General features: G+C 41.1%; 3 protein-coding genes across 3 annotated transcripts; 1 reads left to right on the plus strand and 2 right to left on the minus strand.

Moving 5' to 3' along the window:
• Positions 1-79: 79 nt before the first annotated feature.
• LOC141040770 (protein FAR1-RELATED SEQUENCE 5-like) lies at positions 80-3645 on the minus strand. Its single transcript, XM_073506888.1, has 7 exons — positions 3597-3645; positions 3432-3517; positions 2145-2267; positions 1994-2062; positions 1825-1917; positions 195-1745; positions 80-100 (listed from the first exon to the last, which is right to left on the minus strand). Exons 1-7 carry the CDS (start codon positions 3643-3645, stop codon positions 80-82), a joined length of 1992 nt encoding a protein of 663 aa, XP_073362989.1.
• Positions 3646-10814: 7169 nt separating this feature from the next.
• LOC120973539 (uncharacterized) lies at positions 10815-12624 on the plus strand. The gene is made up of 3 exons (XM_040399324.1): positions 10815-11112; positions 11206-11426; positions 11956-12624. Exons 1-3 carry the CDS (start codon positions 10815-10817, stop codon positions 12622-12624), a joined length of 1188 nt encoding a protein of 395 aa, XP_040255258.1.
• A 1856-nt stretch (positions 12625-14480) lies between these two features.
• On the minus strand, positions 14481-17717 carry LOC109773190 (uncharacterized). Its single transcript, XM_020331887.4, has 4 exons — positions 17556-17717; positions 16624-17422; positions 16282-16502; positions 14481-15366 (listed from the first exon to the last, which is right to left on the minus strand). The coding sequence occupies exons 2-4, from the start codon at positions 17420-17422 to the stop codon at positions 15142-15144; spliced, it is 1245 nt and encodes a 414-aa protein (XP_020187476.1). The 5' UTR covers positions 17556-17717; the 3' UTR covers positions 14481-15141.
• Between the last annotated feature and the right edge of the window lie 1564 nt (positions 17718-19281).

The following is a 19281-nucleotide window of genomic DNA, read 5'->3' on the forward strand; positions in this document are numbered from 1 at the left end:
GGTAAGTTCAGTGCATTCAAAACATGAAGAGTATGCTTGCAAGGAAGCCCTTTGCGAGTCATACTTCGGCAACTGCACTTTATAGTTTCTGCCGAGTTACCTGGCGTATAGTCCACATTAAATCTGTGATCCCTGTTATTCTTCCACGCAACCACAAATCTCTTACTATCGGTCCCTGTCATTCTATCAATTACCTCAAGCTCTTGTACCTTCTTCATATCTTGTTGCAACATATAAAAGTTTGCCTGCATGAATGCTTTGGCAGCATACGACTCAATGGTCTCACACTCAGTCACTGTTACTGGGACAGTCTGTGAGGCCGTGTAGTCATCATAAGCTTCATTCTCATGGAGGCGAACAATACAATTCTCGTAGTGTACAATCATGTCAATGATCGTCATACCATAGTCAAGATGAAGGTGCATGCTGGAGTTCAGACTCTCACTCCTCTGATTACTGCGCATACCAAGAAAAAACCCACCAGACAAATATGATGCAGCCCAAAGCGTCCTCTTCCTGTACATCCTATGGAGCCATGTTTTCGTTCTCTCTGTCTGCCATTTGCGCACAAACGCGGCCCATCTCTCCTCAAAAACTTTATGTGTAGTGGCATAGTACAGTAATGCCCTGAACTCCTTCAATGACTTGTGGTTGAGGTGTTTCTGCATATTCTTTTCAATATGCCATGAACATAGACGATGCCACACGTCAGAAAGCACCTTCCTGATAGCCCTTATCATCGCTGCATCTCCATCGGTAATTACAGATTTGGGCCTCTTCTGACAGTTAGCTTTCAAGAACGTGTTAAGCAACCAAACATATGTAGCCTCAGTCTCGTCTGAAACAATGGCGCAGGCGAATACCATAGTGCAACGGTGGTTATTCAGACCCACAAAAGGGATGGACGGCATTCCATACCTGTTCATCTTGTATGTGCTGTCGAAGACGACAACATCACCGTAGTCAAGATAATCACGGCGTGACTGCGAATCACACCAGAACATGTTTTGGAGCCTGCCTTCAGCGTCAGCTATGTGCTCAAAGAAGAAATCTGGATCTCTGTCCTTTCTGGTCAACATGATTCCTATGGCAGTATCAGCTTCACCTTGTGCAAGCAATTTCATCTTCTCCCTATAGCACATGTTATACAGCTTTGTCCTCTGAAACGGTGACTTTGCATACGACCCATACCTGCTAACCATGTTGTCAAAAATAATATGTTTTCTTATCCCAGCTCCTGCGATAGCTAAGATCTCTGCTCTCTCAAATGCTTTGATCTGATTATGAGATCGGAGGAAAGGGACTTCGTCCGCTTGTGCAAGAATGTGGCTGTGATCATCAGAGAAACTGCTGACATACCAAAGATTAAGCTTTTTATCAAGCTTAACTGTCAAATGGGCTTCGCAGAAGAATCGACTCTCTGGTCTAAGCCTGCGGGTCCGGCCTTCCATGGTATAGAACTTGGCATGTCGTTTTCCTGCGGCGGAACAGAGATACCTCCTCAAGCGCACAGTCCTTGCGCGATCCTTTGAACGTTTTAGCGAGTCCTTCCTGATGCTGAACCCGCGTTCTCTCGCGTGCTTGTTGTAGAACGTGTACACCTCATCTAATGACCTGAATGTCTTTGCCATCACTTCCCAATGCCCATCAAGTGACTCTTGTTGATATTCATCATAGCCCATGTCAAGGTCAAACTGATCATCATCGTTGTGCTCATCGTTCCCGCTAGGACCATCAACACCTCCCTGCAAAATATGACATATAATCTTGCATGTCAATCTGTTCTTGTATTATTACTTACCATAAATAATGTAAAGAACTTACTTGGCTAGCGCTCCCACTACGAGATGCATCGACCTTGCTCTCGGCATTGTCATCATCTATATTATTATGCTTATTGTCACCATGAGCATTTATCTGTGCACATTTAAAGTAAAATAAGTGGTAATACAATTTTAATATCAATCATTGCCCTACATTTTTTTCAACGTACCTGGCTCACACTATCTGCATAAAATTGTTCATCTATAGCATATTCCTCATCGTCATCATTGCCATGTAGCTGTACAAATTTAAAAGGACATGTAAGTGTCAAAGAACTAGTTTGTATTCAATATGTTTTGGTCAACATTCAAGGCACTTACATTACCACTGTACGATTCATCCTGACTCATATAGTTGTCTCCGGGAGGTTGGTTCGCATTCAATGACGAGGATCCATTATCGCTACCGGAATCATCACTGGCGTATCCGGTTTCTTGCTCCATCTATACACATACAAATAAGGTGTGAGATCAATGCCAACATTCCACAACATCATTGCGAATACAGTAAATTCATCAACAGTGACATGACTATGTGTCATGCATACAAATTTGAATGTACAAAATCATTAAGAGGTCATTAAGAGGTCACTACTCTCCTCTCTTATTTAGCTAAGTAGGGAATCATTTTGTGGCATAAAAAATGCAATGAACAAATCAAAAAGAAAAAAGAGAGCCAGAGAACCTACTCTCCGCCATTGAGGGGTCCTCGCCTGGGGTCGACGCCGATCCGCTGCCGCCACCCACGTCGTGGAGGGCGCGTACCAGGAGTTGACGCGGGAGCACTGGCCGTTTCACCGGCGACACGGCGCGTGGGTGACTACGGACGCCGCCCGTGCTCGCGACTAGACGGGCACGTCGGGGTCAACGTCGTGACGGCGGTGGACCACGGCGGCGTTGATGCCACTAGGGTTTCCTAGGCGGGGATGGGGTGTCGGTTTCACGCGACACCGGCGACACGCCGCGTGGGTGACTACGGACGCCGCCCGACGTCCTGACGGCGGTGGACCACGGCGGCGTTGATGCCGCTAGGGTTTCGTAGGCGGGGATGGGGTGTAGGGGTGGGGTGTCGTTTTTTTCCCTTTCCCGATCGAACTAACGAACGCCACGGTATGTGTACGGCGCGGGCGTACGGGGCGGGACGTACACGGGTGGACGGCCCTACGACGGACGGCGGGTACACAAATACGAAATTTAGTATGAACAATACTACCCCTTCTACGTTTATTGGGGGGGAGGGGGGGTTGTACCGAAGTACTTCTCTATGAATTAATGGTGATGATTAGTACTATGTAGATACACTAGCCGGTATTACTATGATAGTCTTTCGAGGATTTGGACGAGTCTAATGAGATCTAATTAGGTAAAGCCAGTGGACCTAATGTTGCCATCAGCTGGACTTGTACATGACATGGAGTGGATTGGATCGAATAATGCATGCTGAGAATGGGGATTAATTATTCAGTGGTTCTGGCTTCTTGGGGTGCTTAGGTTGTTATGGCTTCTTGGGGTGCTTAGGTTGTTATTAGTGAGATATAATATGGCGGCAGGTAGCTGCTTTTGGTTGATAGTTCTTTGGATAGGTAGGATGAGGACGGTTGAAACAACCAGGCAGCTTTCTCTGTTTCCAGTGGGGGCAACTAGATTCTTAGTCTCCCTTTTAGCAGCCCCTTTTAGTCTCTGGATCTCTCTAGCTGAGCAACCAAAAAGGTTCATAATGCAAATACAGCAAAAGGACATGCAAGTACTTTTTTTCCCGGTACATCCACTAACATTGTTTAAGTGGTTCTGTTTTCTTGACAAACTGGTAAATGGAATTCATCTCGGTGTACATCCGATGATGACAGCGCAATTCTCCTGCGCGTTCTAACGGTGTCGGACAGTCCATACGTTTGGTGATTTATTTTGCGAATGCAGGCTATACCTGCGAAAACAAGAACACTAAGAATTAAGAAGAACATGATGTATAATTGGTGGAATATTTAGCATAAATCAAGATTCTCTACCTCATTCTGTACTTGCTCTACCAAGTCTGCCACTATCTGCATCATTACATTACAGGTATTTTCGTAGGTTTCTGTTGGCACCTTCTGAACATTAGCTAGGAACGGCCGGTGTCCCCTGACCAGGCACACGGCATGAGTAATGATGGCTGGCGAGGCTCACCGCGTCCCCATGGGGCAGGGGAATTTGCAGGCTTTAGTCTAGCGCAAGTGCATGATTAGATTATCCAGGCTGCATCTGCATGCAGGGGAGGCAGGAGAATGCCAGGTTGAGTAGGGCAAGTTGCTGCTGTTGGGTCGGTACCCAACTGGCATCGCACATGCAGAGGGAGGATGAGACGGAGCGTTGCTTCGGTACACCCACACACAAATCGTATAAGGACAGTATGATTATTTGATCATAAGGTATACTCCCTTTATCCATCTATATATGGCATAATGCATTTTTTGGGCAAATTTTGACCACATGTTAGAGCAATAATATATGACATGCAAGTTACACAAAGTATACCATCAAATTCGTATGTGGAAGAAGCTTCCAATGATATAATTTTCACATTGTACAATTCATATACTATTAATCTTATCAATAGTCAAAGGCAATATCGGAAAACACATTAGGCCCTATATATATGGATGGAGGGAGTACTCACCTTCGTATGCGGCACATATGAGTTGTACGGTTTTTTTCTTTTTTGAGAATTTGTACGAGCTGTACATAGACATGCACATCCCATCCGCCCTCCCGTCGGGCGCACACCCTCCTAGGGCCTGGCCCATTTATTATTTTATTATTTTTAATTTTCAAAAATTTGAACATAAAGTATGGGGGCCCTAATTGACCTAAGGGAACTGGCGCCCACGCGCCATCGCTCCTGGGCCGGCCCATATAGGCGAGCCCTCGATCATTCCGTCGTTGGTTCGTTCCATCGATCGCATTTACTGTTAACAGTTCACCAGTCAACACTCAACCATTGACTAAATATGGAAAAAAAATAAACAAACGAAAAAAATTGCAAAAACAAATTTGTGAATTAAAAATATTCATGAATTTTGTAAAAAAATCACGAATTTGAGAACAAATCACCGAATTTTAAAGAAAGTTCATTGAATTATAAAATTTTCGTATATTTTAAAAAATTCCATCTAATTTGAAAAAAGGTTCATTATTATTTTGTTAGATTTTCGAATTTGAAAAATTACACAAAATAGGAAAAATATCATCGAATTTTGAAAAAAGTTCATCGTTTTAAAAACAAGTTGATCGAATTTGAAAAAAGTTCATCGACTCTTTAAAAAATGTTCGCAAAAAATTCATTGATTTCGATACAAAATACGATTTTTTTTACAAAAAGTTGCACATTTAGAAAACGAAAAAAAAAGAAAAAAATCAAATAAAACCATCATTGAACCAGAAGAAACCGGCTTGAGAAGCTTCCCAAAGTGGGGCTTTCACGAACGTCCAGAAAAGAAAATAGAACGCCAAAACGAAGTAACGCACGAGCGGGTTCGATGGCCTAGTGGTTGAGCGTAGCCGTCGCAACTGAGACGTGAGGTTGCCGGTTCGATTCACTCGTGCCAAATAGGAAATGCCATAAGGTATACTCACCTTCGTATGTGGCACGTATGAGCTATACCTAGAGGTATACCTGGGCCTGGCCCATTTATTATTTTATTCTTTTACTTTTTTTAGCTTTCAAAAAATAGGTGCATGAGTTAGGATTTGAACTCCCAACCTCTTGGTACTTCTACCCACTGTAATCAACTGGGACAGATTAATTGTTGTGCCTAGTTACTTCTTTTATTCTCTTGTTGTGCATCTTATTAGTCTGGTTTTCTTCTTCTTCTTTGGTTTTGTTTGGACTTTTTTCCCTCTGTTTTATTCGTTTTCAGTTTTTGCTTATTTCTTCTGCTTCTTTTTTCTTTTCTTTTTCATTTTTTTTTAATTTGTGACTATTTTCTTAAATTCGTGAACTTATTTTAAATCCGTGAACTTATCTTTTGAATTCATGAACTTCTCTTCAAATGGATGAATTTTTTTTCAATTTCATATACTTTTATCATTTTTTGTCAAATTCATGAACTTTTTAAAATTGGTGAACTTTAAAAAAAATTCAAACCTTTTCAAATTTCTGAACTTTTTTGTCAAATTCGTTGACTTTTTTTCAAATTGATGCATATTTTTCAATTTTGCAAACATTTTGGTCACATGCGTGTACTTTTTTCAAATCGGTAAACTTTTTTCTAACTTGTGGGGTTTTCTTTAACTAGTAAATATTGCACATCTTGTTAGAATCAATATTTTAATATATGAGCATTGCATTTTCATTTAGATATTGCACATCTCATTGTATCCTTTCCTCTTCTACGAACTCCCAACGCAGCTCACAAGTAGCAATCACCAGGCAGGTTCATACCTTGCATGCCTTTGTTTATGCTTTCATAAAAGCATCTTTACAAAATTCTCTACTTGCATAATCTATTCATTTCATTAAGTAAAATTATATTCAGTACTATCAATTCATTGGTGAGCGGTGGAACTCGGGATGGTAACACGGTGGTAGAGTGCCATTGCACCGGGCTTAACAACCAAAGTCAGCAGACATTCTAGCGTCGTAGTGATAGCGTTGACCACGGAGCCTGGAATGGGACGTGCGAGTAAATAACTTTTCCTCGTATCGATGTGCCCTTGCACAGGTTCACTGCGGGGGGGGGGGGGGGGGGGGGTAAATCCGTATAACCAGCCCAGCGAGTCGATATATCCTGTCGGCTATGTCTGTCGTAAATACCCTATCGGTAGAGGGTTGTCAATCCTTTTTTGTCACGGCGGCGTAAATGCTCATCGGTCACGAGGCCGTATAAACCCTACCTGTAGCAGATTTTGGGCAAAAGAGGGAATACCTCTCGAGCCAGGGGCAGGGCATTGGTAAACATGGGAGAGGGAAAGACTCGGATCTTAGACCCGGCCACACATCATGGATGTGACAGGTTATGGACCAGGCAAAAGGGCTAAGTTAATCGTTTGTGAGTAAAGTAGCACACCTCTGCAAAGTGTAATGAATTGTGGCTTGTCACTCCCTGATCTGGGAAAGACCTGCGAATGCGGCGAGAAAGGAGTCTATTGGAGATTCTAACAACCCGTGAAGTCTGATGACTAAATGCTATAAGTAAAATTTGGTGCTACAGATATTTTCCAAAATAATTGCTGAGGCCTATTTGGAATCAGTAGTAGCTATAGTGCATCTCCACCCGCAATATCTATGAATTTGTTGCTGGAGAGTACTTCTACGAAGAGCCAGACATTTCTAGTGGAGTCGAAGGAGTCGACTACATCATCGCCTATGGAGCCGACAACGGAGGAGAAGGATCAGAGTAGCAGCGGCAACAAGAGTAGTGTAGAATAGTAGTAGCAGTCAGCTTGATCATGTGTGACATGACCTAAACAAAATAAGTGATCGCAGGATCAATAGTGGTACCCCGCATTTTGGTACCAGTAGTTTGAATCGTTTCAATGTTGGGTCTTTGTTTGAATAAAGGTTGTAATACAATGATGGTTTGGACCCGCTATGTTTCTGTTGTACACTCTGGGGGATATAAGGTTCATGAAACGGTGTCTTATGGGTGTTATATCAACGACAGGCATACTAAAGCATGCAGTGGTATGCTGGGTCACCGCAGTTCTCCCCTCCACCTTCCAAATAGGTTTTTATTTTTTTTCTTGTTATTTATTTTAGTTTTTTATTCTTTCCATTTTGTTTTCCTTATTTTTTTCATTTTTTCTTTTGTTTCCTTTTCTTTATTTCCAAATTTAACGAATATTGTCTGAAATATAGGAACATCTTTTTTCAAGTTGGTGAACATTTTTTGAAATTTGACCATTTTCTTCAAATCTAGGTGAACATTTTTTTGAATTCAAATTCGGTTCACTGATTTCAAAAAATGTTCATTATTTTTTTTAAAATAGCAAACATTTTTTAAAATCTATGGTTTTTGTACAAATTTGTCAAAAAAATTGAATTCCTGATTTTTTTTAGAAAAATTGCGTACATTTTTTAGAAAAATTCGTGAACAAGTTTCTTGCATAGGCGGTCATTTTTTGAAATTCGTGACTAGATTTTTAAATTTAGAATTATTTTTTTCACATACATTTTTCTAATTCATGATGTTTTTAACATTTGCAAACATTTTTCTGAATTTTGTGAACCATTTTTCAACAATTGAGATTTTTTTTCAAAGTTTGCCAATAATTTTGCACATTTTCATAAATATTCATGATTTTCTTGAAATTGTGAAATTTTTTGAATACACGAACATATGTTCTGAAATCATGAATATTTTTGAATTGATGAATGTTTTTCGAAATGCACTAACTTTTCTTGTTCACTGTGCCAACATATTTTTCAAAATCATGAACATTTTATGATTGCTAAACATTGTTTTCCAAAATTCTGGTTTTTGAAATTTAGATCTTTTTAAAATTCCAAATTATTTTAAAAAGAGAAAAAAAATATAAAAAAAAGTAGAAAGCAAAAAAAAGTACAGGGCGTCCATCCCCGCTAATGGGCCGAACCAACAGGGGCGCGTGGGAGGGGAGGGGTTATGCTTTGGCATGTTCGCTAGGACTATGGGGCTGTTTGGTTTTAGGCCTAGCAGTGCAACACTTTGCCATACAATGTTGCCAAACTTGCCTAAGGTTAGTTCTTCAGAATAAGAGCCACAAGTTGGCAAGCCTAAGAGAATCTTGCCACACTTTTTGTGTGTATGTCATGTGGGGCCCTAGTGTCGCTTGCCTAAGATGTGGCTTTAACCAAATATTCACCTTAGTTGGTCAAATTTGTCTAACCTTAGGTGTGGCAACGTTTGGCAATCTTAGTCACAAACCAAATAGCCCCTATATGCCGCTGTCTACGGCAAAGATTCATCGTTTCGCATAAGCGGGTCTCCGACTAAGCTGGCCCATGAAGAACAGGCAAGGTAGCTCAAAAAGAGTTGCAATCGCGGGGATTCAAACACAGGATGAATGCTATACACGACTTGTTAGAACCAGCTGAGCTAGCAGTCATGTCTGATCGTATAGTAGCATCAATCATAAAGAACCAGTACGCTGCGGAGATCTGAATTAATTTAGGAATTCGAAAGCAACTTAAAAATGCTGAATAATTTTTTTAAAACTATAACATTTTTGAAAAATAGGATTATTTTTGAAAATCATGAACAATTTTTTGAAACGGGAAGATTTTACCAAATTCCAAAACAATATTTGGAAGCATGAACATATTTTGAAATTGCTGGAAAATAAATTAAACCTGGGAAATTTTTGGAAACATCTGAAAAATAAAAACATGAACAAATTTTGAAATTTGTGAACAATTTCTGAAATTGTGAATATTTTTTAAAGATTGTAAAAATTCAAAAAATATTCCGGACAGTTTTTGGAAGAAAGGAATATTTTTGGAATTGCCAAACATTTTTGTTAATTTGTGAAAATTTTATTAAAACATGAATGTTTTTTAAAAAGTTAAACGTTTTAGAGAAACAACATTTTCCAAAATTTTCGAACAAATTTCGACAGATGATCTTATTTATAAAAGAAATACCTAAAAATAAAAGAAAGAGAAAACCCGTAAACAAACTTAAAAAGAAAAAACCGAAGAAGGAACAAGAAAACCGGTAAAAAAGAAAAAAAAAATACTATTCGAGGATCATTCCAGAAAGTTTCCAAAACCGGCTGGCTAGCTTTGGTATAATGGTCCAGCCCATTGACAGCGCTGAAGGTTATCACCTTGTATGAAAAAATATTAAACTTGTATTTGAAAAATGTTGATAAGCATTTGAAAAACAAAATTGTAAATGCGTATAGAAAAATGTTGACCGTGTCTTCTGGAAATGTTAATATGATATTTTAAAAATGTTAGAAAAATTAATAGAAAAAATATTAACCATGTATTCAAAAAATATTGAACTTGTATTTGAAAAATATTACACATGTATTATACATATTAAAAAAAAGTGTCGGAAAACAGTGAAATAAGAGAGAGAAAAGAAAAACATATGAAAACGAGAAAGAAAGAAAAAAACCAAAGAAAAAAGAAATAAAATCAAAGAAAAATAAATAAAACCGAAGAAAGAACCAGTAAAAACGGAGAAAGAAGATAAGAATAACCAGTGAAAAACAAGAAGAAAAAAAGGGAAAGCCGGTGAAAACCTGATGTATTTCCTTCAAATAGTTTGTGCCCTTCTAAACTAACGCGTACTCCATCTTGTCTGAGTGACTACCAACACTTGGAAGAAACTATGATCGGTGGTTCGAATGCCACCTGCGCCGTTTTCTCCCTACTTCATTTGTTTTAAATGCGGAGAAAATCTACCATCTCGATATAGTGATCCGATGGCCTGTATTTCTAGGAGATCATCTCGGGCCCAAGTACGTTCATCGATCAAGAATTCCCATCATTTTGGATGGGACTCAAGGCGCTTTCAAAAATCATTATTGATAATGTTCGTGCGGGTGAAAGAGTGGCAACATCGTTGCTTCAGTCCAATTGCAGCATCTTCATCGAAGTCTTTGGAGTATTTTTTGGAGCAATGCCGTGAAAAAGATGTTATCAAGAGGTTTCGTTGTAATTATTGGTGATAGTAGTTACTTTGTATTTTGTTGGATCTTGGAGCCCTCGTGGCGCTGGTTCCATGGGCCTTGGCCCGTGGTTCACGGGCGCAGCCCGGTCAGCCCTCTGGTCCGGAAACAGAGAAACCCTAGCGTCTCCTCCCGAGTCCCTCTCGTGGACGGAAGCTTCTTCTCCGAGTCCCTCTCATGGTCGAAACCGCCAGGCTTGTACTTCTCAAACCCCGGCCATTGAGTACCTCTCAAACTTCGCACTTCGCAGTCGCTGGTTCGGGTTTGGTTTTCTCAGGTGGGAGTCGAGCGAGGCCGAGGCGCGCGCGCTAGTCAAATCGCCGAACAACTTACACTCCTCGGCGTAAGTGCGAGATGGCTGAGACGGAGGCTTACACGACAGAGTCACACACGGAGGAGACGGATGCGGACACAACGGAGTCAGAGATGGAGTCATACACGACGGACACGGACAGTTTGCCGGAGCTCACGCCGGAGGAGATGGCGCGGCTGCTGGAGCCAGACCCGGAACTCACGGACGACGAGAAGGCGCTGCGGGCCCTTCACCTCGTCTGCTGCAGAGAGCTCACCGAGTACGACCCCAAGTCGGAAGCTTATGTCTGCACGCGCTTCTCCAGCTTCAACATAGCCCTCTTCGACCTCGACGAAGAATGTCAGTGTGCTATTCACAACTAGCTAGTATCTCATAACCCGCGTCTAGATACATCCTTTTGTTCGCTTCTGATTTGCTTAAATTTGTTTACAGCCGAGGCTATCCATGGGCCGCCGCTCCAGGAGCTGACCAATTCTCAGTGGAGGTCAATTAACGAGGCATCTGTTAATGTCATCTCCTTGAAGGTAATCCAGTCCGACGTGGGCTACCCGATCAATGTCTTTGGTACTGTTCTGGCAAGGGATGAGGTCGACTACAAGTGTGTCTACTTGTTCCGGCGCGATAGGGATGATTCCCAGTACATCGAGTCCCCGGTATGCATCTGTTACTCCACCATCAATTCTTTTACTTAGTTTTTTTTTTGCTTACTACTACCTCCATGCCAAAATATATGACGTTTTGGTAGACTAAAACCGTCATATATTTTGGCACTGAGGTAGTAGATTATCTACAGCATGTATAAATTGAATCTCAACGACGCCCTCTTTTAAGTGCACCGTGTGAAAAAGATATCCCCGTATTAGGAAGCTGTACCACCCTCTATCTAGACCAGAAATTTCTCTTTTTTGTTTTTCCAAACAAGAGAACATTTTACCTTAATACTTTGCAGGTCAAGTATACACAAGTGCCACAAATTGTATAAAATGCTTCTGATTTTTTATAATGAAAAATGGACGATGAGGATAGAGGGTACACTGATATGGGGTACAACTAGAACTGTCCCGTCAGACTAGTTATGATTGGTTTGATTGTCGTCCCAACTAGAATCAACTGGAGATGACCAGCTGTTAACTATTTGAAGACATTTTGGTGTTGATTATCTTTCCTTAAATCCTTATGCAGGAGGACATGTTAACTTTGACAGGTCCAAGTCGAGGACTTGTCGTATCAGATACCATATTTTTTGAGATCAACCTAAAGATTAGGGGCAATGTAATCACCGATGACAAAGATTTTAGCAAAGGTGTAATAGAGCACTATATTGTTCCCTTGGCCAGGGGACCCAAGACTGAGCTGCTAACTAGCTGGCTGAGTACGGTAGAACTGGTATTGGCGCCTGCTCCATTTGCCGTGGCAGCTACCGTTAAAATCAATATTTTGAATGGGCCATGTGATGCTCCTTTCAGAGGCAAAGTAACTGCTTGGACCGCTGGAGATGCTGAGACCCATATCATTCTGTACGAATACGGAAACAAAGCGATGGATGATCTTCAATTAATCAAAGATGGCGGTTCGATTGCTTTAAGCCATAATCTGGTGGCCGTCCCTGTCCCTAATTCCTTGTATGATGAGTATGAAGAAATAGTGCTCACTGTTTGTTTTACTACCAGTAATGATGAGGATGAATGCACCTCGGTCACTCTACAATACCCTCAGGAAGAGAAGGTTTGCAATCACGGTTCCTATGAGCTTCAAGTGGAGGTTACTTGGACAAGCATTCTTGAAGGGCCGTTCGGCACAGATATTGACAAAAGATGGAGCTCTGTGCCTCAAAAACTATTGTTGTTCTAGGATGCTTGGTCGGATACTGATTATATGTCTACAATTCTACCTGATTATGTCTCCAGAAAGATGTTTGGTTTCAACTTTGTTGCTCTGTTTCCCTTATATGGAATATAATGAAGGCATGACACCCTAGCTATGCCTGAGTACCTGCTTGACGTTTTCAGTAGAAATAATTTATTTAATGATATTGAGTATGTTATTCAGCGTGTGTACTATCTAGTTTGTACCAACTTAATTATTTACAAGAAGCGAGGATAGCCTGATAATGGATGGGCGCGGCAACACCCGCCAAAAGAAACCTGAAGATTGTGTATTCTGTTCTGAGGATGAATCCATTAGACATATTTTCTTTGATTGTGTGGTAGCTAAACAGATTTTGATTCATAGACTCATCTTCTCTTGGAAAGCGCTATGTTACTCTAAACACATCTCTCCTCATTAAATACATGCCACATAAGCAAATTCGTCTTGGACTGCACTATGTTACTTGCTAAGTTACTCCCACTATGATTAGCCTAGATGAGAAGTCATGCCAGCTCTTGTTGAAGCTTCTTGTTTTCAGCCACATATTTAACAACTTCTGGCTTTACCATAGAGGCGTCCTAAAGAATCACAGTAAATCAATAATGTCAGAAACATAAATTTGCTCGGGAACTTTTGAGATGGTATAAACATAATAATAGAAACGAAATTTCTATCAATGTAGACGAGCATTAATAAAGATTAGATATCATTGTCATACCAACAATGGCACGGAGAGGGGCATTTAAGAAATCCTCCCTCCATCCCAAATAAGTGTCTCAATGTTATACTAACTTTTGTACAAAGTTATACTAAGATTAAAACACTTATTTTGGGATGGAGGGAGTATTCTCTTCAAACAATAAAGTCCCTAGTCAATTGGTAGGTTACATGGCAGCTTGCAAACATATGACAGTGCTAAACTAGAGCTAAATATCGCCATTCCAAGTAGCGACAAGTAATATGGATCGGAGGGAGTACATGTTTTTTTAAGCATAATAATTTGATGAAGATAAACATCCAAGCAGAATAATAGTGCAAACCGCAGTGTATCACTGAGTAATTTGCTGCACATTTGATGTTGTTATGCGCAACAACTGGTACTTAGACACATCTCAGATTTCTTTGAGGTCCTCTGGGTGATGATTATTTGTCTATTGCTAGGAATTGGCCTGCTAATAAGAAGCACTCAGTTCTTAATACAGACTGTGCTTGCACCTTGGGGTGCATCTAGAAAAACAGGAATGACCATGTCAAAAACAATACCTCATTGTCTGACACTAAATAGGTTTGGTGGCTCATTCTGACATCCCTCGACAATGGCTAATTCTATTCAAGGATCAAGCCCTGGGGAAAAGCAGGAGCTCATAACGTATACGAAATGGAAAGATTGGAGATAAAAAAGTAGTATGTGTATTTGCTGCGGCTGGGTCTCATACCAAAGGGCGACATCGGTATTATTATTTTTTGTTTATATGGTGGATGCTCACAATGTTAGAAGCTTGTTCTCCTGGCTATCGACACTCTCTGAACACCCTAAATCCCTTGTGGCCGACCTTATTTCTAGTACTCCCTCCGTCCCATAATATAAGAGCGTTTTTGACACTAGTGTAGTGTCAAAAACGCTCTTATATTATGGGACGGAGGGAGTATATTGGAGTCGCCCTAAGCTGAATCCCCTCAAAAGTGAAAACCAACTGTTTCCATTCGACTCCTGTAAGAAAAAACTGTTCCCATTCCCACCCACATCCTTCTGAATATCTGAGATTCAAGCCCCTTACAAGTATCACAACAATTCATTATTGTACCTTGTCACAAAGGTGAATCTCCACATTCAGAGCTCATTGAACTATGTTGTAATTTAAGTAAATGAGGTCAAGTTGCATCTTAGACTATGCCTATGATAAAAACATAAACTGTTTAAGGACCAAGCGAGTAATGATAACAATAGCAACTGTTACAGGTATCCAAGGAGAGGCTGGCATGCCCTCACAGATCAAGTTCTACAAGGAAAACAAACAGAAAAATAAAGAGCTAATGACACCACCATCTTTCATAAAGGCATGTTCGTCCTAAGGAATCATAAACGATCTCATGGGCACAGACCGCCATCTTTTCTCAAAATCGTCGCGCAGTGGGCTTGTTAAGATAGGCCTCCAAACAACCTTCAAATGCATTTTGTAGGAACCATGACAGCAAACCATCTCCTCATAAGGGTATTGTAGCATCACCAAGGTCTGCTTATCTTCATCATCCTTGTCACAAAAGCAAACATAGATCATACTTTCTGGTTCTTCATTGAGCACGAAGTTCAGCCTCGGAACAGCTACCAACTTACGAGTTAACACAACCAAGTGACCATCTCCAATAAGTCCGTGAGTGCCGGTTGCTTTACTGTCATCATATTCATAGAGAATGATATGGTTGTGAGTATTTTCAGTAGTCCCAGCAGATATTTTTCCCTTGAAAGGGAGATCAAGCTGTCCATTCAAGATCTTGACGTCAAGAGTAACTGCCACAGGATATGTCTACGGTACTCAGCCAACTATGTAGCAGCGAGGTCGCGGGTTGACTTTCAAAGGGGACAAGATAGTGTTCTATTACACCTTTGCTAAAATCTCTGTCACCTGTGATGTTATCACCCTTGATTTTAAGATTGATCTCAAAAAATATTGTATCTGATACGACAAATCCTCGAGATGGGCCTGTCAGAGTTAACATGTCCTTCTGCACAAGGGTGTAGGGAAACACTTCAGGTCAAATTATCTCTACCTAGTTGAACAAGATACATCTAATTACAGTTGGACTTGACATGCAAACCAAGCTTGATTAATCAGATACAATAAAACATATGTTAAACTACGAGAACACAACTCCTTTTGCTGTTCTAGTAGCTTATGATGGCTGCGGACAGCCAGCCATTTGTGACTTGTATGTTCAAGTAAACAAACACAAATACAAATCGCTCAAAATTTAGGCTTATCACATGAAAAGATTGCTTGTTTAGGGAACTCGCATTCAAAGAAACTGATACGCTTAAATAGCATACAAAGATACATCTGGTTTTATCACATTCCTTAATGCGGTGTCAGCATCTCTCAAGTTTGTTTCGAGTCCAAAACATGTCAGCTTTAAGGCAATGATTCAGAAATAGATTTTGCACTAAGATAAAACAAGTGGTCGGACATCAGTGTAGAGACAACTAAATGACACAGAAAACCATTTTCCTTAATGGGATAGTGCTGTTTGATAATAAACTATGTCAAATAATGGCTTGGAGATGTCGATTCTAAATCATGATATTTGTAACCAAGAATCATACTGAGAACTATTTCAGTAACAACGACTACAAACTTTGAAAGAACTGCTTAGCAGTGCATGGTCGGAATGCTAGCAACTTTCACCATGCCATATTGGACTATCCAATTGTTTGCGGTTCTAGTTCATAATGAGTCTAAATAATTCAAAACTATAACAATGATCAAATAATTTTAATGCAATTCAACATGAACTCCTTTATCCCATAGTGGATGTATTACAGCATACTGATTTGATTTGTGTATACTAGTAACTAGTAACAAAAGTATTTTTTTACAGTAACTAGTAACAGAAGCTAAGACTGAGGGAGGAACAAATACTGACCTCAGAATTGATGCACTGGGAATCATCCCTTTCCCGCCTGAACAGATAGACACATTTGTAGTCGACCTCGTCCCTCGCAAGAACGGTACCAAATATGTTGATTGGGTAGGGCACATCAGATTCATTTATCTTCAGGGAGATAACATTAACCGATGATTCCTCGGTCGGCTCCCACTGAGAATAGGGTAGATCTTTAAGTGGCGGCCCAAGGATAGCCGCAGCTGTAAATTAATGCCAGCAACATAAATCAGAACCAGCAAGAGGATGCAGCAATTATATTGCTAAGATATAGAAGGATATACTCAAAATACATGAAATGGTTGTGACTGAGAATATACTTACACTCTTCATTCAGGTCAAAGAAGGCAATGTTAAAGCTGTTGAAGCGGGTACAGACAAAAGCATTCTTTCTAGGGTCATATTCGGTGAACTCTTTGCAGCAAACAATATGAAGAGCCCGCAGCGCCTTCTCCTCCTCTGTCATCTCCGGGTCTGGCTCAATCATCATCAACATTTCCTCTAATGCAAGCTCTGACTCTGACTCTGACTCCGTCTCTGTCCCTGTCCCTGTCCCTGTCTCTGTCTCTGTGTCGGTTACGAGCTTCATCTGCTGCGCATTCTCCTCCAAGGTGAGCGCTATGTCTGACTCTGTATCTGACTCTGTTTCAGTCTCGGCTACCAGCCTCATCTGCTGCGCATTCTCCTCCAAGGTGAGCTTTGTATCTGTTACCGGCTCCATGTGCAGAGCATCATCTTGCAATGTGAGCTCCAGCTCTGGTAGCAGCACCTCCTCCAATTGCAGAGCTGGCTCTGGCTCTGGCTCTGGCTCTGTCAGCAGTGTCATCTCCCTCAATGTGGGCTGCGGCATTATATTTCTAAGCAATGGCATCAACGCGGTGAACACCCTTCCCAGGTTGACATCCAGATCAACTTGCCGTGCCTTGTCCACCTCAAACATGAGCTCTGGATCAGCCTGCAGCGGCTTCTCCTCAGACATGAGCTGCCGACCCACCAGCAGCGCCTCCTCCTCGGACGTGAGCTCCCGATCCGCCAGCAGCGCCTCCTCCTCAGACATGAGCTCCGGCTCCGACAGCAGGGTCTTCTCCTCTGACGCGGACCGCTTCCCGCTCGCGCCCGGCATCTTGGCCCCAGCACCGAGAAAAGGGAAAACGCGGATGTGAGATTTCGTTGCTTGGTGTCAAATCAGAATCATAAAATCGCATCCCATCAACACAGAAGAAAGAGGAGGGGATCATTCGAGGAGGGCGTCGTACCGTGTTCTCGCCTTCTTGAACTTTGTCCTCGCTCGACTCAGCCGCCGTGAAGGGGTTAGGGTTTAGCGAGGGGGTGTGGGTGTGGCGCGCGAGGAGGAGGTCCGGGCGGTGTGGGGATTAGCGCAGAGAAAGGGGCTCGCCAAGTAGGTAGGTGAAGACTCCTTTTTGCCTTTTTCTTTCTTGTTTTTTGAGCTGAAGTAGGTGAAGACTTGGGGAAGAATTTTTTGAGGGGTTGGAATGCTCTCCTTCGTGTACGCTTATGGCAGATCATCTTTATCGCTTGCGGCCAGCCCATATTCGAGATTTTTCACTTGTTCTAAAAAAGGCTATTATTACGGGATGTTCTTTCGGTTTTTTTTTTCTCTCATTCGAGAAATAAAGTCTTATTGCTGTGAAAAATTTTATTTCGCTTGGCCTTTTTGTTTTTTCTTCTTTTATTTTCCTATTTTCATTTTCATTATTTTCATTTCGCTAAAAATAGTACTTAGGAAAGAAAATTGAAATCCATTAAAAAAACTCGCGAATAATTTTTTAATTAACAAATATATATTTTTTGAATTCGTGAGCATTTTTTGGAATAAGAGTATTTTGAATTCAAATATATATTTTAAAATAGTGAAAAAATTCTAAATTCATGAATATATTTGAATTCAAGGACATATTTTCATATTCACAAACATTTTTGGAGAAATTTGTCAAATTCTTGAACGTTTTTTGAATTTTGTGAACATTTTTTGAAATTTGAGAAAAAAAATCAAACTTGCAAACCTTTTTGAAATTGCGACCAGTTTTTCAATTCATGAACATATTTTACAATTTACGGATATTTTTTGAATTCAAGAACATTTTTTTAATTCACAAAAAAAATTAAATTCATGAACATTTTTTTCAAAATCATGAATATATTTTGAATTCACGAATATTTTCAAGTTCCCGGTTCTTCCACCTCTCTCGTGTTCAAGCTCCTTCCGGCAATAATGCAAAGTGAATTATTTCCCTTTCTTCTTCCTCTTCTCCCTTTCTTTCCTCTTGTCCTAAACAAACCTTGAGCAATGTTGAGCTACAACACAGAAACAAAAACAAGTTAGCCTAGTAGCCACCTATACATACAAGACATCAAGAAAGCACTTGATGAATTTGAGAAACAATCACCTTGTCGAACGCACTACAACCACTTGGATTAATGTGTTTGACATGTGTTCCGAAAAAGGGTCCCCCCCCCCGCTTTATTTAAAGCCATCGACCAAGCATCCAACACAAGAGTACAAGTACCAATCAAGTCATCAAGTCATGCTGGGGGCACAGCGGAACAAGCCCCAAAAAGAAAGAAAAAGAGAGCTAATCCGGCTCGGGTGGGGGTGGCGGTGGAGGTGGTGCTGGCGAGAGGGCTGCTGCCGAGGATCGAAGGCCTGCACTGATGTTGTCAAGGATGTCCCGATCACGCCGCTTGCTAAGCGGTCTCCAGAGCTGTAAGAAGCCAAACATTTTATAGATAGCGTCAGTCGCACGGTTGGGAATCACACGCTCGATGACAAGCTTATTGCGGATACACCACGGGGTCCAAACAAGGGTCCCCAAAGCCACCCAAGTGGCGGCTTTCCGGGGGCTAGGGAGGCTAAAGGCCTCCCTAAACAGGTCAAGGAGGTTATTGTGGCACCAGTTGCCACCCACGACCTCCCGGAAGCAACTCCATAGGAATTGAGCTGCAGGGCAACGGAAGAAAATG

Source organism: Aegilops tauschii, chromosome 2 (assembly GCF_002575655.3).
Source record: "Aegilops tauschii subsp. strangulata cultivar AL8/78 chromosome 2, Aet v6.0, whole genome shotgun sequence".
Taxonomy (NCBI): Eukaryota; Viridiplantae; Streptophyta; class Magnoliopsida; order Poales; family Poaceae; genus Aegilops; species Aegilops tauschii.